This window comes from Macrobrachium nipponense, chromosome 29 (genome assembly GCF_015104395.2).
Source record: "Macrobrachium nipponense isolate FS-2020 chromosome 29, ASM1510439v2, whole genome shotgun sequence".
NCBI classification, from domain to species: Eukaryota; Metazoa; Arthropoda; class Malacostraca; order Decapoda; family Palaemonidae; genus Macrobrachium; species Macrobrachium nipponense.
In genome coordinates, this window is record NC_061092.1 from 47701855 (window position 1) to 47727855 (window position 26001).

At 37.4% G+C, this 26001-nt stretch overlaps 1 protein-coding gene across 7 annotated transcripts in view; it reads left to right on the forward strand.

Annotated features, from left to right (window-relative positions):
- LOC135206265 (progestin and adipoQ receptor family member 3-like) overlaps positions 1–26001 on the forward strand; it is a 169239-nt gene that overhangs the window by 102614 nt on the left and 40624 nt on the right. Inside the window, exon 8 of one of the 7 annotated variants that reach the window (XR_010312716.1) lies at positions 18318–18467. The exons of 5 other annotated variants lie outside the window; for them this stretch is intronic. Coding sequence is in view for 1 of the 2 variants with exons in the window: in XM_064237683.1 (XP_064093753.1) it covers positions 9657–9721 (65 nt within the window). In the remaining variant the exon portion in view is untranslated. One more of the 7 variants, XM_064237683.1, reaches the window with a different exon arrangement.

Consider the following 26001-nt stretch of genomic DNA (forward strand, 5'->3'; position numbering starts at 1 on the left):
ATGGTGAAAGGACTTTTAAAAGCTGTTATTCTAGTATTTGAGCAGTCCCACTCTGCTAGGCTCCGTACCCATGTTTGCTGAGCCTGATCTCTAGAAAGGATAACAGTCTCCTTGGGGACCTTATCCTCTCTAACCAGAGCTGCCTCCGTAAGCCTAACATAGCCTATAAATGGAAGGCTGTAAACCTTCGGGGAAAAACTCGAAATCCTCGAGCCTACGTGTGCCGCAACCTTCTATAGTCACCAATCCCATTTGACAAACGGGCAGCGAAGTTTAGCCACCCTCCAGGAGGGAGTACCGGGGTGGTGGAAGGGAGGGAGCGTGGACCCGTCATTGGCATGCTCTGAGCTTGCATCAAGCTACTAGAAGGGGCCGAAACTGCCGACTCCTGTCTGAGACCTGCAATCAGGGAGTCCTGAGCACCTAACCTGCTAAACACTTCTTCAAACCTTGCCTGCAACTGAGCTGAGTAAACTACCAAGGCTACTGACCTGATTTAGAATATTTGTGTTGAACTGGTCTTGGTCAACGGAAGGAGAATCATCCTGTCCCTCTTGCGGTACCTTATGAGGTATCCGGTCCCTAGAAGTTAATGGAATGGGACTGGTAGGGCAATGAGAATTCCCTCCTTGAGACCTTGGGATTGAAGGTTTTGGAAAGTGACTTTATTTTAGTTTTAATATGTGTATGAACCTCTGGTGACTGCCCAGGCCTTGGCATTGTCTCTGATCTGCCTTTAAGCAAGGTTTTACCCGCAGGTTTTTTCTTTAGTTTAGGAATCACAGAGAAGGAGTGCAACCTGGGAGGGGCAAACTCCTGTGAAACCCATGAAGGAATTGGAAGTAGAAGGAGAGGAAGATCAGTCACTCAAGGAAAGATCCCGTGACTAAGCTAGCCTCATTAACACTGTTACCTGTACCCGTGCCTAGTGTAACGGGCAAAGAAATCCTCAACCACTTCAAGTGAGACTTCCTCTAGTCCAAGGTCCGGCAATTCCGCCTCTTGCTGTTCAATAACTGAGTCTTGTATTGATTTGATAATTGGTGCCGCTACTTTTTGGATCGCGTATCCGGCAGATTTTTCCGGCTGGGAAGAGCAAAGTCGCCATATCTCGGGACAGAATATACGGCTTAGCCTTCCCTACGTTCCGTCCAAACCCTCCAACCCAGATCTTGAGGCGGAGAGTGCAGCATCCTTAATAGACTGCTCAGCCTGTAATGCAAGGAATGTGTCATACCAAGTAAATTCCTTGAACATTATTCTATAATTATTGATTAAACAATGTAATTTAATTTAAAAAAGAAATTTTAATTGATCATTTATTTTATCTCATTTCAATATTTTTTTTTTTTTTTTTTTTTTTTTTTTTTTTTTTTTTTTTTTTTTTTTTTTTTTTTTTTTTTTTTTTTTTTTTTTTTTTTTTTTTTTTTTTTTTATACAATAAACATAGAATCAGCAGTGCGGCAACTTACCGAAGAGGTAGCCTGATGTACCAAGTCGTAGCAGGCAAAACAGTTTTCATGATGCCAGACCACGGAATCAGGAAGCCAAGCACTGCACAGGGGGCGTGGCCCCGACAAACGTCATGGCCGCACGGATCTTGCAGAGCAGCACTACAGCCGGCAACCAGACACTGAGAGGCCTGTAAGTGCAATGATAATAAGAACAATTGCACACACTTAATATGGATAATGAAATATATTTCTTTTCTTTTGTTGTGTGCCGGAGCATTCCGGGCTATAAAGAAAAGAAAGGGTATAAATATATTCATATGTTAACGTCCCAGGGACTGTGTAAGGAAAAAACCTACCCGGAGGTTGTATACCCGGAGCTGTATGACCCGGAAGAGGGGGGTACACGAAGTAACCCGGGACGGCACAAATGAACTCGCAAGTTCCGTGGCAGAAAAATAAAAATAAAAATAAAGATAAAAATAATGATAATAAAAACTAAAATAACAAATATACTATCTCCGCCTACGGAAGAGTAACTTCCGTAAACATAACCCTCAATGACTCCGGGAGAGCCGGAATCTAAACCCGCCTTATGCGGAGAGGGAATGTTTTAGGCGGGTGGATGTAAGCTCCGGGAGTGAAAGAAGCGAGCGCAACAATCCACGGAAGCCGAGGCTGAAACGCAGTGCGACTAACAACTCCGGAGGCGGTCGGCTAAGAAGCTGACACTCCCCAGCCCAAGGTCCTGGGAGACCCACTACACCTCCCCCTCCGCTGGTGTGACCCGGTCCGTCAGCGACAAACAACGAGAGCGGCACCCAACTACGGGGAGTCCCACGAGAGGGGGAGGGAGGGAGGGGCTGAAGGGGGGACGGTATCTACGTGACCATCGATTCCCCGCGAATAAAGGATCACGATGGAAAACGCATGGCAAGAAAGCCCTATGAAGGCTAGCTGGCCAGACCTCGAACACCCAAATACTACATAGACAAAATAAAAATCAGTTACTTTAAAATCTAAGGGAAACATGCTTTAACAGGGATAAAATTAAATGATATTAGGTTACTGAAAGGAAGCCCGCTCGAAATTTGGGTACAAAACCAAGGGAACGACGTTAATGGCGGCTCGCTACCAAGCTCGTTACTGGAGGAGAACGCCTAACAAAATCCTAAATAAAGGCAAAACGAAAGGCAAAATCACTCCCTAATACAGAAAAAGGGCGAACCAGTACTTAAACTTGGGTGAAGAGGCAGATTGACGATCCATATAACGAAAAAAGAATAACGAAACCAATAAAAAGAACAGATAGCTATAAAAAAGCGTGCAACGCTGGAGGCTATCGATAAGAATGACGCCGCAGTCCCCTTCAACAGGGTAGCTGGGTGTGACTATAGGTCGGCTCCCCGTTTTCAGGGTCTTTTGATGAGAAAAGGCTAATTGGAGGGGTTACTGTGGTAGTGTTTAACACTCGCCCCAGTTCTATACCGACACCTTTTATTTAGGTGAGCGAGTCAGAGACTTCTGACATGTCCAATTTAGCAGTTCTCTGGTATCATAGCAATATTTACTAGAAAATAGTGCTAAAGAGGACACATTTCACTTGGAGCGACACGGCTGAGCCCAGAAAATATATAAGTATATGTATATATATATAGATATGTATATATATATATATGTTATCTATATATATATCATGTATATATATATCTACGCAGTCCCCGGGTTACGAAGGGGGTTCCGTTCGTTGAGACGCGTCGTAAACCGAAAATCGTCGTAAGCCCGGAACGACGCTTGGAAATATGTCTTAAACTAATAAAAAGTTATAAAAACCTTACTTGTAATCCTTTGGTTACACTACATGTTGTTTCCTGTAGTTTATGTACAACCTGGAGTTATTTTCATAAAAGAATGCTGGTTCTTGAAGGTAAAAACTATTGTTGTAATCCTCCTGGTGACACTACATTCTTGAAGTTTTATGTACAACCTGGAGTGATTTTGCAAAATCTTGAGGGCTACAAGAACAGCTGATTACTATTTACGTATCATATAGACTAATTAAAGTAAATGTATCTTTAAATAGGCTTATATATTAGTATCAACAAAACATTTCCTGCCATGAGTCAGAGGCCGTTTAATGAAACGAACACTTCTCTGTCCTATCTGTTTCAGAAAATAAACGTTACGTCAATCCCCGGAACCCATTGTTGCCAAAGCGTCTCTCTCTCTCTCTCTCTCTCTCTCTCTCTCTCTCTCTCTCTCTTCTCTCTCTCTGATCAAATTACATTGGAAACTTGACATATCGATTGCCCTAATATACGAATGTTTTGAGATATAACAGAAAATTTGCGAAAATACAAGCTTTGATATACAACGAAATATTTGAGATACGATTTTGCGATGAGTGTTAGTTGTATAGGCGACCGATAAATGGCGTTCAGTCTGTTGTTGTTGGTGCTGCATGTTAACACGTCGTTGTTTAGTTCGTTGTATTTGCGCCTATTTTTTGTGTTATTTTGTCTATTTTATTATTAACCATGGGTCTCAAAGCTAAAGACAAAGCAGGTGATAAGAAAAACCCAAGAAAATTATTTCGATGGAAGCAAAACATGAAATTATAGCAAAGCATGAACGTGGCGTTCGTATCGTCGATTTGGCAAACGAGTATGGTCGAAATCCTTCTACAATATCCACGATCATCAAGCAGAAGGAAGCTATAAAAACCCCCGAGACCATTGTTGCCAAAGCGTCTCTCTCTCTCTCTCTCTTCTCTCTCTCTCTCTCTCTTCTCTCTCTCTCTCTCTCTCTCTCTCTCTCTCTGATCAAATTACGTACTGGATAATGTCTCTCTTTGGATACTTCGATTTTGCCAAATATTGAGGGCTACAAGAACAGTTGATTACTATTTACGTATCATATAGACTAATTAAAGTAAACGTATCTTTAAATAGGCTTATATTATTAGTATCAACAAAACATTTACTGGCATGAGTCAGAGGCCGTTTAACGAAACGAACACTTCTCTGTCCTTAACTCGGAGCGTCGGAAGACCGCCTCTCTCTCTCTACTCTCTCTCGCTCTCGCTCTCTCTCTCTCTCTCTCTCGTCTCACTCTCTCTCTCTCTCTCTGATCAAATTACTGGATAATGTCTCTCTTTGGATACTTGGAATTTTGCGTTGTAATCTAACCAGAAACTTCGTTTTGTTATTATTACTGGAAACAAGCAATGATTTTTTCATTATTTGCGCTTTTGGACTGTTATATGTAAACTAGTATGTATTCATTCGCTCGGAAACTAGTTCCGCATATGAGGCGTCACTAAAAAACATAGAAAAATACAACATAAAAAGTGTCGAAAATCATCATAATCTCAAAATTTTTGTTGTAATCTAACCAGAAACTTATTTATTAATATACTGTGCTAAACTATAAAGGATTTTTATCATAGTATGCGTTTTTTAAAAGCGTCGTTAACTCGGAGCGTCGGAAGCGTCAGCGTCGTAACCTCGGAACAAGCGTCGTAACCCAGGACGGATTTTTCCATTGAATATTTAAGAAAAAGCGTCGTAACCTCGGAACGTCGTAAGCCGGAACCGTCGTAACCCGGGGACCGCCTGTATATATATATATATATATATATATATATATATAGTAATAAGTAGAGTATTTCAAATCACAAGGGATTGTATAGCCTAAGGTGAATTGAAACATAAATAACCAAATCATAGCCTAAGTTCTATACTACAACATCCAGATTCCTATATTACTCATTTTAATTGACATTCAAGATATGACACTGCATTGTGTATATTAATGAGTACATAAATGATACCAACTTACTGTAATTGTGAATGATGAATTTGTTATCGTGAATGACAGATTCACTATCCTCAACCTAGATGGTTTGAGATCTGGCATTAGCATGGTCTCCCTTTCACTATTCTCATCCAAAGAAAATTATAGGAAACACCTTACTATTATTAGATATGCATATCCTAAAAATGAATTTTCCCAAATGAACTTTAAGATAGGAATTACTTAAGTAATTAAGGTATGAAGATCCTAATGACTTCTTGGAGATTGCTGAATCAGGTCTTGCTCATATGACCAATTGATTAGGATTGCTTCATTTGAGCTAACATGACTCCACTCCCTGGGAGCTGTAACTAGACTAACTCTCATGACCGCGACCGACCAGCAACAACATCCGACGAACTAGCAAACAGCAAACAATGATGGCTGCTAATTAAGAGCTATTACACGTATACTTAAAAACTAATAGTACATGAAATAACTGAGCATAATGTTTTTTCCTAACTAAACACAAATACACCAAGCCTAATATCTTTCTTTCATAGAATAAGCATTTCCACTTATGTAAATGAGGAAAATTTGGAAAAACATGCTACAACTTGCAGTGTACAACCTCTCATGTCAAAGTTATGACACATTCTATGGAAACCCAGAAGTCTGAATCTGTGATATTCATATACGTATACTATATCTTAGATTCTGAAGTAGTGGTCAGTTTTTCTTAGAATTCTTTTATTTGGGAAATTGATCAAAGGTGACAAACCAAGTTTGTTAATAATACCTCCCACCAAGTGTAAGTCTATCCTGATGTTAAGATCAAGGGTTTGTTTTATATGTAAACAAATAAAAAATTTTAGTAAATTTTTATTTTTCATAACTACAAACCTGAGGTCTTAACATACAAAGGCCCACCTCTCTGACAATTAACCTGGGTTGGAAGAATAACTGGTGTGGTCATGGGTTGCCGAGGGGTAATTGGATGGTCCCACATAACTTGTGACCAAGCACAGATGCAAGTAGTCCCTTGCATACATAATTTTGTTAACTTTACTGGTTTCCAGCTGGAACCAGAAGATTTATCATAATGTTTTGACCTCGGGTTTGTTAGTGATAAAAATAAAAATGTATTAAAAATTTGTCATTTTTTTTATATATAAATACTTAAAAAGTTATTACATAGCCATAAGCTTCCTATCATGGCAGCCTAAAAATTCAAAATTTGCAGTAGTGCTTCTATTGTTTTGTGTAGGTGACACGCCCCACCCATTGTTTTGTGTAGGTGACACGCCCCACCCAGTTTCAGGGACCAGGATGAACAACTTAGCAAGGAACTTCAGTTCGTTTAATGCCCTGATGTCCATATGAGAGGAGGAGGGAGGGCTTCAATTATGTAATTACTTGGTAACTATATGGATACAGTCGATCCCCTGTATTCAAGGGAGTTAGAGACCACAGCCCCCCATAATTACTGAAATCCATGATATATTAGAACCCCCCCCCCCCCCATGCCCTGAAATACAAACCACAGGAACTTTTTGGAGTCTTGATGTATGGGAACATGAAACTAAGTATCCCTCATGTCCAAGATGACCATTCAGTTATCCTGATAGATAGAACACATGACCTAATGGTCCGTCTCCATATGAAATTTTATCTTAAGAATGGACAGATTCAGGATGCTACCATCCAGAACGACTCTCCAGCCCTGGATGACTTGGGGACTACAAAGATGCGGTTGTAGAACCCTTCCAAGTTGTGATTCTTGACTTCTTCTACAGCCCCTTTGAGAAGGAGAGAGACATCTCCTGAGAAAGGGCCAAAAACTTCTCGAAACCTTCTGAGTATGCCTTCAATGTGATTGGAGACTTGGTTAAGTGAGGATTCTCCTTAAAAGGAATGTCATAGCCCTCCTTAGCACCTTGACTACCCAAGGTTCTGCACGTTTGGAGCTCCATTCCTCCCAAAAGAGGTGCAGTCTGGCTTCTACTGGGGTACAAAGGACTAAATTCTCATTTCATGGAGGTAGGCTTGAAAGTAAACTTCTTAATGGACCTTGAAGAGGGATGAAGATTGGTGTAAGGTCATGGCTGAGGAAGTAAAGGAGAAAAAGGAAAAAGGCTTAGCTTAGGAGGGGACTTCTCTCAGTCGCTTAGTAGACTAAATCAGAAGATCATTCATGGAGTGTTTCTGCAAGTCCAACAGTAGGAAAAAGATGTGACTTGTCTAGTGGCAAGAAAAGGAGAGCTGACTTCTGGGTTGTGGCGACTCCTTTTATGGTGAAGGACACCACTAGTCCCTTTTCTTTAAAATCTCCATAGAAAAGAGAGAGGTGAGCTCTGAGGAGCCATTTCTTACTCCCATATCAATCCAAGGCAAAGTCATCCAAACCAATCCAAGGCAAAGTCATCTGCAATTTACTAGGCTATCCTCAATCTTCTTTACTAATGCCCCGACAATTCAATCAAGGAAGCTATAAACCTCCAACACCTTGAAAATGTTCCTGATGAGATGGTCTAATTCAGGCAAAGGAAACAAAACCTTAGCTTAAGCAAATGCAGCTTATCGAGACGCATCAACCAAGCCAGAGAAGTCCCCTTTGGAGGAGGCACAGACTCCCAGAGAGGGAGCTACTCCAGTGGAGTACATAATAGCGGTATCTCCTCTGAACATGCTTACAAGTGGAAAAGCAAAGTTAACTTTACTTACCTTGGCATCCTCTTCGAGGCCAGCTAATCACTTACTTCTTGAAGAATTTTCCTTGAGGAAGAGGAAAGCACCAACTTGGCGAGATTAATGCTATCAGAAGGATGATTTCCTCATGAGAAAAATTGAAGCCAGTGAATCGGGAGTAGCAGGCATTAAGAAAACGGGGAAATTGGTGAGGAGAAACCTTAGTAAGTTAGAGTAAGCTGAAGAAGGGGTAGAATCTTGTTCAAAATCCTGCTCATCTGATGAAATATGAAAAACTGCTGGGGTTTTCTTAAAAAAAAACAAGTTCCGCTAACCGTCGCTTAATTGGGTCAAAGAGTGCGGTTGCAGAGAATATAACGCAAAGCGCATGAGAATTGGCACCGGGAGCTGATGCCAAATGCTCAGGAGCGAGAGCCTGGCACAAGGAGGCAGGTGCTGAACATTCGGATGGAGATGGGTGCTTCGAAGATGGTGACAGGGTGCTTGAGCGGTTCTTCTGGGCGCTTTGGTGCCAAAATGGCGCACATGAGATATGAGAATGACTCTGGGCTGTCCCAAGCTGGAGAGGAGGCAGGATGCAGATCAGCAAAGCTGCAGGAGTTGCTGGGGCCTACGACCGGTCTCTCTGTACCTCTTGATAGGAAGAGGGGAGCAGTCCGCACTGGCGGTGTGCCTCCTGCGTGGGCACGATGAGGCTGGATAGTGCCACTGGCACATCTTGTCAGGACTGGAACCTTCCAATTCTGATGAAAGTCGATGCTCACTCACAGAGATGCCTTCCCAACAGTGCTTGCAGCCTGGGAGTGGGCAACAGGCTCGACATAAGGGTTGACTACCCGTGGGCAAAGCCCACTGGCCTCCCTTTGCACAACACAAGCAGTTTGCACATTAGTTGACATTCTCTCCATTAAGCTCTTAAGGGAAGACACCAATTCCATCACTGTATTAGCCAAAAAAACAAACTTTTGGTCGAACCTTGATTTGAGCATGGTAATGGCATCGACATCAGAAGCATGGGAACCTGGCATGGGAGTGTGTGGTAAAGAAGTAAGAGGCTAAGGATAGGAGACATAGCTGGAATTAGAGGAGAAGAAAGCACTCTGTCTTGTACAGTGCTAGGCAACAGAATAGACATTAAGCTAGCTCTTTTCTTAGTTAGAATGACTACCTTCCTCTTTCTACCCCTGTCAAGTTTGTCCAAATGGAACTTCAAGACCTTCCACTTTTTGTCATCCCAATCCTGACATCCTATGCAGGTGTTATCCTTATTGCAATATTGCCCCCTACACTTAACACACTTAGTGTGAGAGTCATAAAACGACTTAATCTAGTCTTACACCCTTTGATGCAAAATCAAATGCTTGAAGAGCTGGAGTCTTAACATATTGAATAATAAAAGCTAGAAATAGAGTTAACAAAAGTTAACGATGCCCCCCCCCCCCGTATTCATGGGGGATGTGTGCCAGACCCATCCGCAAATAGTTGAAACCCCTATGAAAATGCTTAAACTGCTTATTTTGTTGGCTAAAACTCAGAAAACCCCACTAGAAATGTATATACCTGGTTTTTTTAATAGTTTTGCCACAGAAAGTGCATTTGATGATGAAATCAATTTTAAAAACTGGAATTTATGGTTATTTCTTATATAAAAATACCGTGAATATGTGAATATCTTGCAAATAATGGGGGTATATGTTCCAGAGAGAAATCTGCAAATACGCGAGTCAGCGAATCCGAAGTCCGCGAATACGGGCTTCACTGTATAACTATAGCTGGACGGCTACAGCAAAAATTGAATACTTTGCCAAAAATGGTAAATAACATCCAAAAACTGATAATAGAAGACTACAGAAACCACTGATGGTTGTTGGGAGCTGGCAGAAAATGAATTTAAGTTCTCTGCTTAGTTGTTCTTCTTGGTCGCTGAAAGTGCACAGAACGTGTTACCTGAAGAAAACAACTGAAGCGCTTCCGTGAATTTTGAATTTTTAAACTGCCTTGGTAGGAAGCTTATAGCTATGTAATTACTTGGTAAGTCACATATATAAAAGTTAAATGTAGCATCATTTTAGTTAATAATATTGTCTTGTAATAAATACCTTAAAATCTGGTAACTTGTAATTTTTTTGCATGACAAGAAATCTTCATAAAGTATGTTTAAAGTATAATTAGCCTTATTATTTTTATTATTATTATTATTAGTAGTAGTAGTAGTAGTAGTATTGTTGTTGGGAAGTAGACCTTTCAAAAAAATTTTGCTGGAAATTATGGCTGATTCAGCTGTGTTAATTTTTTAAAGGGACTGTCTCAAGTCTCTGTTGTTGACTTTCCAGTATGTATTGCTTAGACTGCCAAGCAATGTGGATTCAGAGGACAATTATTATTCAGCATGAGTAATACATCAATCTTTTTTCTCTCTCTCTCTCTCTCTCTCTCTTGCTATTTCTTGCTGTTTTCTTCTTGCTACGTTCAACTCAGGCTCTGCTGGTTATCTTCCAGGCAAAGGTTGGAGTTGGACTGATGCTCTTGGGAGTCCTACTGTGTTTTATACCAGTATAGTGCCTGTGGGGTGCAACTAGATGCTGATTTTTGGTTGGCTGCAACTGAGAACTGTCTGCTATTGGCTGCTTACTCGCTGCCTCAAGACAGTTCCTGGAGTTGATGGTGTGTCTGGCATGGCCTTGATGATCATAATACTCAGTTGACATGATGGGGAGCTGAATTTTCAATGGTTCTTTGCTCTATGACATCATTCATGGTGTTGCTGCCAGTGTTTCCTTCATCGGGGGAGTCATTTTCGGAAATATTGGCGGTATTGTTGCTGGTACGTATTAGTATTTGTTAATACCATTGATCCTTGGGTTAGGTTCTGCCTTAAGCTCATGGGAAGGAGGAGGGCTTCTTACGTCATGGTTAGGGAGGCTTTTTTTTTCTCAAAATGAATGGTGCTTCCAGCAAGTGCAGATGTCTTGGGTAGGGGCACCTCCGAGGAATGTAGTATTGCTGACAATATTATCTTGGGAAGGAATCTAGTTGTGGCTGGTGAGGGCATGGCCCCCTCCTATGCATGGCACGAGATTCTCTTTGCAAGTCGCATCATAGTCATTCCAATATAAGTTCTTGGGCACCCACGGAAGGGGCATTGGTACTGAATTCCACGGTGTAATTCAGCACACTGCACTGCTGGAACATGCTACAAAGGGTTGCAACCTCATCCTTGCTGCCTGCTTTCATGATGTCTTCGATGCATCATATATTTCGGGGGGGGGCACAGGAACTGCTCAAAGACCCTCTCCTCCATGATGCCCATGTAAAAGTTTGCAAAGTGCACTTGTAATGGGGAGCCCATAGCAATGCCATCCTGCATGTACATGTGGCCTCTGTGGGTGGAGAATGGGGCCCCTCTTGTCCAGATATCTAGGAGGGCACGAAGGACGCCTCAGGAATATTAAGGATGGGTGTCGACGAATCCTGGTAGATGTGATTGAGGATCAAGTTATGGTTTCATTGACTGGCACGTTCATGAATAAAGACTCGACATCCAAGGAAGCGATAGTGCCAGAACCAAGGAATTCTTGAATTGCTTCTAAAATTATTATGATGTTATATTTTATTTTATATTTTAAACAAGTTTTATTGAAAAGAGTGGTACCATCAGTGGAACTGATGATGGTGGAACTGATTTTGTACAAGTACAAGGTCTTTTCCGTTCTTACTATTCTCATTTCTTTAAGGCTGATATCTGCTGAGAGCTGGCCTTTCCTCTTATCCCGGTTATGTACATTGGCTAGCTCTTCGGAGATATCGCCTTTGAAGAAAAGAGAATACTGTTGTTAGATGAACTGAAAAGACCTTGTATAAAACCAATGAAGCTGATGCTGCCATTCTTTTTAACAAAACATTTTATTATTATTTATTATTATGAAACTTTCAATCTCCTTCATGGTTTCTCTCCATGTGGAGCAGTGTATAAGGGCATGACGGATGAGGGCATCCACCACAGACCTTTTATACCTGTGTAGAAATTGACATGCTGTCAGTCTGGCTGTATAAATTGGCAATGGAATCCCTGCAGGGCTGCCAGATTTTCTTTACCAACTTATCGTACTGATTATTCAAAATTATTGTTTTTCACCAAAATTATCACAAAATATATTGTATGCATGTGAAAAACTATCATATCTTTTATCATTACACTCTGCTCTACAGTAATCAACAACATTTCTTGGTATCAAAATAAATAAATGTATATATTTTATACATTTATTATAGTAAGGCAAAAATAGTATGAAACAAACTCTTCTGATCTCTTTATAAAAAAAAAACTATGACATTTTACAGAGAATAAACATATGAAGCTGAAACCCTATAACCCCACATCATACATAGCAAAATAGTAAACCAAAATTAAAGAAAATGTTCTTTACCAGAATTAAAGAATAAGTTCTTTACTTTAGGCTACATTGTCATACTGCTGTGAACAGTTTTTTAAACGTCTAAGCATGTATTTGGATGGCGTAAACTTAACACAGGACTCCTGGCTTTTGATACACTCAGAGGCCAACAAAGCACCTTTAACAGTTTGTGTATTTAAACTATTACTTATTTTTGTCTTAAAAAGATTTACTCTTACTGAACACACACTCACATTCAGCATTTGAGTGGGGAAGACTGACCACACACACAGCAAAATTTGCCAGTTCAAAGAAGTTATCCCCATTCTGTAAAACTTTCACCCAGAATTTATCTACTGACAATATATCATCAATACGCAGTATATCTTTGAATGCTGGTAACATTCTCCATTGATCATCAATTTTCTGTATTAGTGAACAATTAAAGTAAGTTCAACTATGAGAGAGTATAAAGAGGGGGTTGATTTTCTAAAGGAATTAGACTGCATTTTCAGGTGTTAAGCAACACAGCTTGGAGATCACACTGTCCTTAAAATCATACCTTTTCTTGATCTCCACACATGCTATTACTATTATTATAAAAACTAGTCAATTTAGATTTATATTCATTTGGATTTATTTTTTCAAGTTCTTTACGTACCCCCAGTCCAAGATACAACTCACTATCCCTAAGGTATTTATCTTGCCTAGAAGGATCAACTGTCTCAAGATCTGTCTTTACACTAATGTACTCTTTCCATGACTTTGCATACAATACTGTGATTACTGTTTTATCAGACTGAAAATATGTATTGAAACTTGTGAATTTTGGCAAAATCCATTCAAGAAAAAGGAAATAGGACTAAATGAAGGGATTTTGAAGATCATGAAATATAAGTTTGGCTGATACCACCTTCTCAGAAAACCAAATATCTCTAAAATAATTGAGTAGAGGTTGTGATGAAATATGCATGGTACTAGTACAATTAGCCTGCCTATCGCAATAATCTCAAACACAATTATCTACAAATCTTAAGGGAAATGATCACTTTACATTTTCATCATTTTCAATTGGAAACATTTAATCTTGAAAAAAAAATGCCAGAATTATTGCATAAAATGTGATAGTTGGAGCTGGTATCGTACCAGAGGCAGTTTAATCGTACATATGCGATAATTATCAAACAAATGGCAGCCCTGGATCCCTGTTGGGGGTTCTATTTCCAATTTCTACATGAGTGTTGCAGAGGAAGGAATTTTCTAATAAGATCCCTTCACTCCTTAATACCACCTTTTTTTTTTTGTCTGTCTGTCTGTCACAGTCCTCCAATTTGACTGGGTGGTATTTCTAGTGTGGGGTTCCGGGTTGCATACTGCCGCCTCCTTAGGAGTCCATCGCTTTTCTCACTATGTGCGCCGTTTCTATGATCACAGTCTTCTGCATGAGTCCTGGAGCTACTTCAGCCTCTAGTTTTTCCAGATTCCTTTTCAGGGATCTTGGGATTGTGCCTAGTGTTCCTATTATTATGGGTACAATTTCCACTGGCAAATCCCATATCCTTCTTATTTCTATTTTCAGGTCTTGATACTTATCCATTTTTTCCCTCTCTTTCTCTTCAACTCTGGTGTTCCATGGTATTGCGACATCAATAAGGGATACTTTCTTCTTGATTTTGTCTGGTCTATTTGCACGTATCACCCTATTTGTTCTGATACCATAGTCCAAGAGGATCTTTGCCTGATCGTTTTCTAATACTCCTTCAGGTTGGTGCCCGTACCACTTACCACTGCAAGGTAGCTGATGTTTCTTGCACAGGCTCCAATGGAGGGCTTTTGCCACTGAAACATGCCTCTTTTTCTACTGGTTCTGTGCAAGTGCCGGACATTTGCTTGTTAATGTGGTTTATGGTTTCATTTTTCGTATTGTGTTTCCTACATATGGGAGAGAAGTTATTTCCATCTATCGTTCTTTGAACATATCTGGTTCTTAGGGCCTGATCTTGTGCCGCTGTTATCATTTCTTCAGTTTCCTTCTTAGCTCTCCCCTCAGTAGCCATTGCCACATGTCTTTGTTGCCTAATTCTTTAGTCTGTCTCATGTATTGTCTGTGCATTGGTTTGTTGTTATTATTATTATTATTATTATTATTATTATTATTATTATTATTTATTATTATTATTATTATTATTATTATTATTTATTTATTTATTGGTCTATCACAGTCCTCCAATTCAACTAGGTGGTATTTATAGTGTGGGGTTCCAGTTATTATTATTATTATTTTTTCAATGTATCACTGTTATCCTATTTAACGGGTGGATTTTATAGTCTGATGTTCCGGGTTGTATCCTGCCTCCTGTTGCTAGTAGCGCACTCTCTTGTATGAGTTCTGGTGCTACTTCAGCATAAAATTTTTCTAGGTTCCTTTTCAGAAATCTTGGGATTGAGCCTAGTGTTCCTATGATTATGGGTACAGTTTACACTGGCATATCCCATATCCTTATGTCTATTTTCAGATCTTGAAACTTATAATAAATTTTTTCTCTTTCTTTCTCACCTCCTCTGGTGTCCCATGGTATTGCGACATCAATGAATGATACTTTCTTCTTGATATTGTCAATCAATGTCACATCCGGTCTATTGACATGTATCACCCTATCTGTTCAGATGCCATAGTCCCTGAGGATCTGTGCCTGATCGTTTTCTATCACACTCTCAGGTTGTTGTTCATACCACTTATTACTGCAAGCTAGTGGGTGTTTCTTGCACAGGCTCCAGTGGAGAGCTTTTGCTTCTGAATCATGCCTCTTTTTGTACTGGTTCTGTGCAAGTGCCAGACATTTACTTGCCATGTGGTTTATGGTCTCATTCTTCATGTTGCACTTCCTGCGTATGATTGAGCTGTTATTTCTATCTGTTGTTCTTTGGACATATCTGGTTCTTAGGCCTGATCTTGTGCTGCTTTTAGCATTCCTCCCATTTCCTTCTTGAGTTCTTCCTTCTGTAGCCATTGCCATGTTTTATTGCTGGCCAGTTCTTTAGTCTGTCTCATGTACTGTCTGTGCATTGGTTTGCTGTGCCATTCCTCTGTTTTGTTTTTCATTCTCCCCTCTCTTTATGTCTGGGTTTTCGTCTTTTATCAGTCCTTTCCATGCACTGCTTAGCCACTCATCTTCACTGGCTTTCAGATATTTCCCCAGTGCTCTGCTCTTAATGTTGATGCAGTCTTCTATGCTTAGTAGACCTCTCCCTCCTTCCTTTCGTGTTATGTATAGTCTGTCTGTATTTGCTCTTGGGTGTAGTGCATTGTGTATTGTCATGTGTATCCTAGTTTTCTGGTCTTTGCTGCAGAGTCCAGCCTTCGTCCATGCCACTACTCCTGTGCTGTATCTGATTACTGGTAATGCCCATATAATTATGGCTTTCATCATGTTTCCAGCATTGAGTTTTGACTTGAGTATTGCCTTACGTCTCTGCATATATTGTTTCCTGATTGTGTCTTTCATATCTTGGTGTTTTATATCTTCTCCCTATCTCCTATTCGATCCTATTATTCCCAAGTATGTGTATCCTGTCTCGTCTTTGTGTTTGATGCTATTTCCGTCAGGTAGCTTTATCCCTTTAGTCCTTGTCACTTTTCCTTTTTGTATGTTGACCAAGGCACATTTTCCTAATCCAAACTCCATCCAGATGTCCCCAGATACTATTCTGGATTAGGATATCTATTTCCTTGATGCCCTTACCTTACAGCTTGATGTTGTCCATGAAAATCAGATGGTTATTTCGTTTGTCTCCTTTCTTGATTTGGTATCGAGCATCCATCTTCTACAGTACTTTTGTCATGGGAATCATGGCTACTAGAAAGAGTATTGGAAACAGTGAGTCTCCTTGAAAGATCCCTCTCCTGTTGTTAACCTCTGCTAGTCTTATCCCAGAACTTGTAAGTACTGTATTCCAGTTGCACATTGTATTTTTTAGGAAGCTGATGTTTTCCTCTGCCACATATATTTTCAGGCATTCTGTTAGTCATATGTGCAGTATCACATTGAAGGCTTTCTTGTAGTCAATCCATGCCATGCCTAGGTTGGTTCTCCTTCTCTCAGTATTCTTCATTAACATTTTATCTATCAGGAACTGGTCTTTTGTGCCCCTAAACTTCCTTCTGCAGCCTTTCTGTTGGTTGGGGATGGTGTTTGTATCCTCTAGGTAATTGTATAGCCTTTCACTAATGATATCTGTTAGAACTTCCACATTATTGGTAGGCAGGTGATAGGCCTGTAGTTACTTGCAATATTTCCATTGTTCTGGTCATTCTGTACTAAACATGTTCTCCCTGTGGTCATCCATTTGAGTGCATGGTGATTTGTGATACTATGCTTGAGTTGTTCTGCTACTCGTGGATGTATGGCCTTGAAGTTTTTGAGACAGTATTCATGGACTTCATCGAGACCTGGGGCTTTCCAGTTGGGCATCATTATTATTATTAGTATTATTATATTATTATTATGAATATTATTATTATAACCAGATCATAAGTGGCTCCACATTAAAACTCTTTGGAAGAGAAATGTTATTGTGAAAAAGGGAGACTATAAATTCCTTATGAAAATTACCAAAAATATTCAAACTAGCCAAATTATGAATAATTTAATACAAATATTTGCCTTCTAGATTAACAGCTGCACAAGTTGCTATTTTTACAAGAACAGTACAGTATTACTTTTGTTTAACAATCTCTCTGAATCCCATTCCCAGACACTCAGAGGTGCTGATTCAAAGAATTTGTTTGTAATGAGGGTCTGTTTAAAAAAGTTTCCCTGCAGGGAAATTGATTGAAATAAAGAAAAAATGACAGAAGGATAATGCATAAAAATGAAGCCTTTTGAATGAAAATAGTGAATAGAAGTGAAGAGTGGCATTCAAATCTGAGAAGTCCCTCAGGATGTTTGGACATTTTAACAATATACTTAAAATGATCTTCATCATTATTATTAATGTCTTTCTAGTCTTTCCCTGGAGAGAGTTTAAGATCTAATTGGTTTTCTTCACTCTTTCCTCTTGTGCACTTTCTGCTTGGATCCTTTTGTGATCAAAGTCCACATATGTGTTAATTTTTCATGGTCTCTACCTTCCAACCAATCAGCGTTTGCCAATTTTCCAAAAAAAAAAAATAAAACAAGGAGAGAGAAATTCATCATCATCTCTATTTGCTTCCTATTTTATTAAATAAATATGCATCAACATACATCCTCTCTGTTCATCTACTTAATAAGTAATAGACAAAAAAATTTATCCTCAAGTTATGAGTAATATCCATAAAAATTCTACTCTCTAATTCTTATTAAGTGATAAAATTAATTAATTGCATACATAAAAAGTTCTTCCTCTCATATTTGTATTATCTGATGAAGTTGATGAGTAACTTACAAAATGTAGAACACGTAACGAACTATTCTCTTTCGTAAATAGAATATCAACTAAATTGATTCTATGTTTTCCTCATGTTTTCTCTATTTCCTCCGGTGCTAATCCTATGACATTAGCACTTGTTTTATTATTTATGTATATATAAGTATTGGTTTGTTGTATCATATTTCTGTTAATGCAAGCAATATTTGGCACAGTGTATCTTAAGATAATGTATTTTTCAGTACGTACTTGAATTTCTGTGTTTGAAACATCATAGTCATCATCTTCATTAATTATGAAGTACTTTGTCCAGACCATTAATGTAAAATATTCATTTATCATAAGACTAGCCAAATCATCATCATCTACTATGTAAGACAAATTGATATTTGCAAAAGTTGATATACATAAATATGTATGAGGCCATAATTTAAGAAAATTCTACTCTTGTTATATTATGTATGTAACTTTAAACAATTTTGTAAATATTATTAATTTTTTGTGTACAGTTTGTTAAAATCTTTCTCATTCATGTATTGTTTCATTTTTTCTCATATAGCTTAGAGGTATGAGGTCAGTAGGCTGGGCTTGTTTTCATATTACTTAGATCTTGAACAGTTTTCTTTGGACCCAAAATATATGCTGAAAAGACAACTCAACTCTGTTACTTTGGAGATCATGAAAACCATGACACTCATGTCAAGATCAGGTAAGTAAATACCAAGAAATTTGTATTTTGCCATTTTTTTCCCTTTTTTGTGGGAAGGTTGAATTTTTAAAGAATGGTAATGATAGGTCTTTGCTAATCTATACAATGGTTAGTACGGCCAATTCTATTATGAACTTATATGCCAATGTGAATTTTAGGCTCTGAAAACTGTTGGTGGCAAGGAAGTTGTTAAATATATGATGCTGATGCTGTTCAAAAGACATTATTGATTTAATGAACTATGTGAAATTATGCAATGGTGGATGTACAGAAGGGGTGCAAATAGTATTCTGTAACGTATGTATTTTAAGTATACAGTTGAAAATTGCTCTGTGTGCTTGCTGTTACTGTGAAGGCGTATGATTTTTGTGTTTCAAATTGTAAAGAATGCATCTTCAAGTAGTCCTGTTACTTTAGAGTGCAGTATGAAGTGTATTGTCTATTAATTTTTAATGTGACACTAGCATGCAGTTCTGCACATTATTATTAATGGTTTACCATGAGAATTGCAGAGTTTTGAGGGATATGAATTAATTACAGTTATAAGGGTTTTAATCATATTATTATTATTATTATTATTATTATTATTATTATTATTATTATTATATTTATTATTATTATTATCATTATCATTATTATTATCATTATCATTATTACAGTAATACCTCAATCTTACACGATTAGAGTTGCGCGAATTCACAATAGTGCGAACTTTTTATTGGAACCTAACTAATTATCATACCAGAGTATTTAATAGACAAATGCAAACGCAACATTTTCGAATCCAGGAGAAACCTTGCAAAGGTGTTTGTTCAATTTTTTTATGTAATTTATAAGGTTTCAAGCTTTTTATGTGTAAATTAAATAACATTAAATAATAGAATAATAATTTCTCTCTCTCTCTCTTTTACTGAGATGAGAGAATTTTTATGGTACATGTAGTTGTACTATGTTTATTAGTATTTTCAAATATTAATAATATTAAAAATATAACTGTAATTACAAAATTTGTTATAGTATTGTAAAGAAAAATATTACCCATAAAAATAGAAATAAATGGTTGGTAAAAATGTAGGAGTGTGTGAAGATTACCACTACAGATGTACAACACAGTTCTCTCTTCTTTCCCCCATTTTTTTCTTTTACTGGGACAAGAGAATTTTTATGGTACATCTGCTATATTTACTATTTGTTTATTAATATTTTCAAATATGATAATAACAGTAATATAACTGTTATGTTAATACTTACATAAAGACTACTCTTATCTCTCTCTCTCTCTCTCTCTCTCTCTCTCTCTCTCTCTCTCTCTCTCTCTCTCTCTCTCTCTCTCATAGTTAGTGGTAGCATAGATGATTTTTAATTGATCTATTTTTAACTTTACCTTCTAAAACTGTAAAGGCCTGTGCTAAAAGAGACACATAACTAAGAATTGTATAAGTCCAAATAAAAAGCACAGTTTGTTCATGAAAAGGAATTTCAGAAACAAAGAGAAAGAGACAATAAAAAATTCATTAAAAGTGGTTGAGAAGACTTCTAAAAATAGAGTGGTTGGTCAGAAGGGAGGAAGAAGAGAAAACTGTGTTGTACATATGTCGTGGTAATCTTCACACACACCTATATTTTTACCAACCTTTTATTTATATTTTTATGGTTAATGTATTAACCCCATCGGTACCGCATGACACATAATTGGCAAGATGCTGCATCCCACATTTTCCCAACTTACCCTAGAGTCCATTTAACCCTGAAAGAAATGGTTTTACTAGCATCTATTCTGCTTTATGTATTGATGGAAATGAATGTGAAGTCATATACAATCACATATATATATATACAGTGGTACCTCGACATATGCCCCCTCATTTTGGGACCACCTTGACGTGGTGAGGGGGCTCTCGAACCTCAGGAATCTCTTCCCAGGTTCGAACCCAAGAGTCCCATATGACATTATATATTTTCGAGTAAACTTATGTGGACCTTTCCATTTTTTGCCAAAATTTTTGAAAGCAAATAAATGAGAAAACATATCATGGCTTAATGTGGAGTTAAATCCGAAGCTAAATAGTGAGAACTGTGGTAGATCCATCATCTACCCGACAATGTTCGGACCTGTTTTTCAGGCGGAACTATTCTGTGGAGCTGGACCACGGATTCCAGGGGGGGCCTGGTTCTAGGAATAGAACTCTCGGCATTCTATCCAGTTTGCCCATAATGTGATTAGGATGGGGATAATTGTATTAACATAATACTCTTAGTCCTAGCAAGCGGGTTCTGCTTACACTTGGGCCATACTAATCATGTTATGCCATCCCCTTTTGGGGTAGGGTAGGGATGCGGACATTTGGGAGTCCTTTCTCACTTGTGCCTTTGGCAGAAAATTTAACTTCGCGAAGGGCCAATGATATCTTTTCAAGAATTTTTTTTTTTTGTGTGTGTGTGTGTGTGTGTGTGTGTGTGTGTGTGTGTAAAAACTCAAATTTATGAACTGTGAAATAAATGATTTGAGTACCCCTGGGCCCATGATGGAAAAACTACGGCACAGTTGATGACCATTGGCACGTCACTCCCGAATTTCCCCCTAGGTACTGCCACAAGTAGTGAAAAGTACTATAAAAGATACAAAAGGAAAAACACCCAAACCCTGTTCCCCCCAAGTAAAGCAGGGCAGAGTCCAGAAACCCAAATAGAGTGCATAAATACAAAGAAACAAACAAAAATAAATTGGTAAACTCCAATATCGTAACAATGGACCATATATGATGAACAATAATTCTGAATTAGAGACAAATAATCCTCTCAGCAATACGAAAAATATAAAAATCATAATAGACAAGCAACATACATAAAACAAGGACCAAAAACCAAAAAGAAACAAAAATTACCGACTTAATCCCACATTGGTACATTTTGATGACCTCTTTGGACCAGATAATTGGTCAAGATTTCTAGTCCTCAAGCTGACAACATAATCTCAGCAGCGATGCTAGAAAACAAATTACTTAACATATATCCACACAACATGGAATGCAAGACACATCAAGGACAATGAATGGCTTATCCAAGTAACCAATAAAAAGCAGTCCACTGCCTTTTTAAGTATAACATAAATAAATAATATAAAGGTAATAATTACAAGCCATGAAACATTGAATTATGTACAGGGTACAGTCATCCTACCCAATAGCGAGCAGGAGCTTCCTTCAAAACAACTATTGCTAGACTCCCTAAAATTGAGATATAACAATATCCACGATTAGAAATATACTCTATTTCAAGTAGGAAAGATAAAGTAAAAATATCAACATTGCCAAAATAAAATTTACAGGCCAAGACTTACCATTTAAAATAAAAATTCTTGGACAAAATAGAGAAGTTCGTCCTTTTGTTCCTAAACCATTACAATGTACACAGTGCTCAAGGTATGGACACATACAAAAGATGCCGTAATAAAGCTATATGTGCAGTCTGTGCATCAGATGACCATACACTAATTGGAACTGTAAACAATCAAATGTATTAATTGTGGACTAGCCCATCACGCAAATCTAAGGAGTGTTCATTTTACCAATATAACACAGAACTTCAAGTTGTTAATAAATAGGACAGGAATGTCAGTCATTGGAAGCCAGACTTGAGCTAAAAGTAAGAGGCGTTAACAATCCATCCAAACCCCCACCTTTTCAAATGTGACTAAAAATCAAGACATCAAACAGCACAATGACAAACAAGATAGTATAAACATGGAAACTGGATTTCATACCAATAATACTGAAACCCAAAATAAAAGTGATATTACAACAACCAATACCACCACCAACCTAGATGATTCCGTTATCCATGGAAAGAACTTCCATAGAAGAAGAATTAAATAATGATGATAATCGAACTGGCAAAAAGAAAAGATTACTTCTAGAAAGAACCCCACCTAAGGGAAAAAAAGTAAATATTGAAAATTACAATCAATCCAAGAGAGACTCCAACTACACCAGGAGAACATTTTAAAAAAGATATTAAACTAACCTCATCACAAGTGGAATACACAATTACCCTCAATCTCAATCAAACAGCCAACATCTGGACAGTAAAGATCACTCATTACAATTTCCATCAAATAATACTAATGAAAATCATACCATTAAACCAAACCAAAATATAACTATCACCCCCCAACCATCCACAAGACCGAAATATCCCATTAACAACAACAAAACAAATAACCCCTCAAACCAACAGTCCTTATCACTACAGAAAAGGAACAATAGAATTACAAAACCAGAAATTTCTAAAGCTAGACCAAAACTTCTGAACCATAATTAACATTACCAAACATGCTTCATCTTGTGGTTGTAATGAATGCTTTGTAAGTACATATAACCAACTAACTACCAACCAAGACAGAGGACACAGTACGAAATTGTATTGACAATTTTATTTACCAATTAAGGAGGTGCCCTTTAACACACCACATGAGAACGAATTATGTTCTGAATCCTTAAAATACAAAAAGGAAATTATAAAATAAAAATAGACTTATTAATATTCAACTATGAAAAACAAACAACCTGCAGAATCTAATAACCAACATACAAATACAACGATTAAAAAACCACAAAAATAAAATTCAAATGCATATAAACTACGAGATAAACGTTAAAATCAGCAATCAATTTACAGAATTTAACACCAATTCCTCCCAATAATGGAATATAAAATCATTCAATGGAATATAAATGGTCTCTTAACCCGACTACGTCTGGGTGAATTACAAAGAATCATACGAGACCACAACCCAATGTGCATATGTCTACAACATATAGGAAGTAACCCTACAAATATCCAACACTATAAATTGCCTGTTGTTATTCACCAACTGACGGTGGAAAATTAGGCACAGCCATATACGTTCATATAGCATTACATATGAACCTGTTGACATACCATCTATGCCATATCAAACATAACATCAATTAAACTGTATATGCCTGATAAAAGTAAAATTACTATTTGTAATTTATATAACCAACCAAATTTCAATGCAAATTTCAGTGATTTTTTCTGAACTTATTAGCAAAAGTATACAGGAACCACTACTTATAGTAGGAGATTTTAATGCCACATAATCCATTATGGGATATTAATAACCCCACTGACACATCCGGAATCAACATAGAGAATACTATAATGAAACACAATCTGTATTGTCTCAATGAAAGCGAAGTTTCCAACATATTTTTCAAATACACACCTAACCTTTTCTTCAATTGACATTTCATTATGTTCAAATGATGTAGCGAGAAATTTGAATGGAACGTCCTAGACGATTCATACACAAGTGACCATTTCCCAATCATTCTGAACTACTTAAGTAATGTCAAAATATTGCCACCTACAAGATTATAAAGTAATATCCAAAAAGCTAACTGGAGGATAAATATTTCCTATACACACGAAAAAACATACCACCATTCCCACATAATGAAGATCACAATACTACATGTGAATCCTTCTCAAACTTCATAATAAATGCTGCAGATAAAAGTATTCCAAAAACCAAAACACATTCCACAAAATCCCCTTTGTCCCATGGTGGAAATCCAACATTAACAACATTAAGTAAAATAAAACATATATTGAGTCGCAATCTAAACAGACTCAAAAACTCGCCTTAAATCACTCAACAAAATGCCCTATAGTATAAACATATTAAACAAAATAGTTATAACAAACAAAACATAACAATTAACCACATTAACACACTATATAACAAATATACAGCCAAATTTAGAAAAAACGGTAATAGCTGAAAAATCGCATCATGGAAGGAATATGTCTCAACATATCTTCAAGGGATGTCTGGCAAAAGATAAGGAAAATCAATGGAAAACATATAAGACCTCCAAGAAGTGCAATACATTTAAATGGAAAAATATACCATGAATACTTATGAAATATCAAACATAATTGGGAAACATTTTTGAAACATCAGTGCTTACTCCAGCCTAGATACACATTTTCAAAGTATCAGAAAACAAAAGAAAATATAATACTCAATTTTGAAACTCTTGAAGACCTGGAATATAACTATATTTTTAACATGGATGAACTAGATATGCCATCAACTCTTGTCATCCCTCTGCACCAGGATATGATAAAATATCATTGAAATGATAGAAAAATTAGCTCCTATAGCTAAAGAATCAATATTTATTAAAATTTTAACAATAGTATCTGGCTAAAACGTGTCTTTCCTGATAAATGGAAACATGCCATAATTATTCCAATAAACAAACCAGGAAAGGATGCAAGTAATCCATCCAATTATAGACCGATATCTCTAACAAGTTGCCTATGCAAAATCTTAGAAAAAAATGGAGTTAATGCACGATTAACGTATGTAATAACCAAAGAATCCATTTTAACACCAACACAATCTGGTTCAATAGCTGGCAGATCAACCCTAGATCCCTTAACACATTTAGAAGATCATATCAAAAAGGCTTTGAACAAAAGAAATTAACAGTAGCTATATTTTTTGATATAGAAAAAGCATACGATACAACATGGAAACATAACATCATGCAAAAACTCCACTCCAAGGGACTAAGAGGCCACTTACCAATATTTATAAGAACTTCTTAACAAACAGAAACTTTTCAAGTAAGAGTAGAAAATTCCTACTCAGTAACCTATAAACTGGAAGAAGGAATCCCTCAAGGTAGTGTCTTGAGCTGTACATTGTTTGCTTTAGCAATCAATGACATTACTATAAATTTCCCAAGTTTGGTGTAAAATAAAAAACAGTTTATATGTTGATGACTTTGTCATTTACTATACGAGTAGTAATCTGAGACATGCTCAGAGAGTTCTCAGTACTGCCATTTCAAATATATGTAGTTGGGCAAATTCAGTTGGATTTAAATTTTCAACTGATAAAACAAAAGCAATCGTCTTCTACAAAGACAAAAGGTGGATGAGAACCAAACAATCAAACTGCATCTTTATAGCACTGAAATACAATTTTGTACAAAAAAAAATCAAGTATCTAGGAGTAATATTTTGATCAACATTTAAATTGGAAAGAGCACATCAAATACATTAAAGCCAAGGGCATCAAAGCCCTTGCCATATTAAAAAACAAAGTTATCACACACTAATTGGGGAGCAAAGCGAGACATTTTATTAATGATATATAAGGCAACAGTCTTATCCATAATAGATTACTGCTGTCCAATATATTCATCCGCCTCAGAATCTGCATTAAAATCTCTCGATGCAGTGCACCATGAAGGCGTGCGATTGTGCGCAGGAGCTTTCCGATCGTCCCCAACAAACTCACTTTGGTGGAGGCAGGTGTTTTGCCCTTAAAACATCACCGTAATTTAATAACAATACAAAGAGGTCTTTCAATGCAAGCAGGATCGTCTCCTGCAACTTACTGCTTCCAAAACTGTAATCAAGTAACAGCAGTTAATAGTACTAGCTCTTTCCCAAAAAGAGCTAGATACATAATGAACATACATAATATGAATCC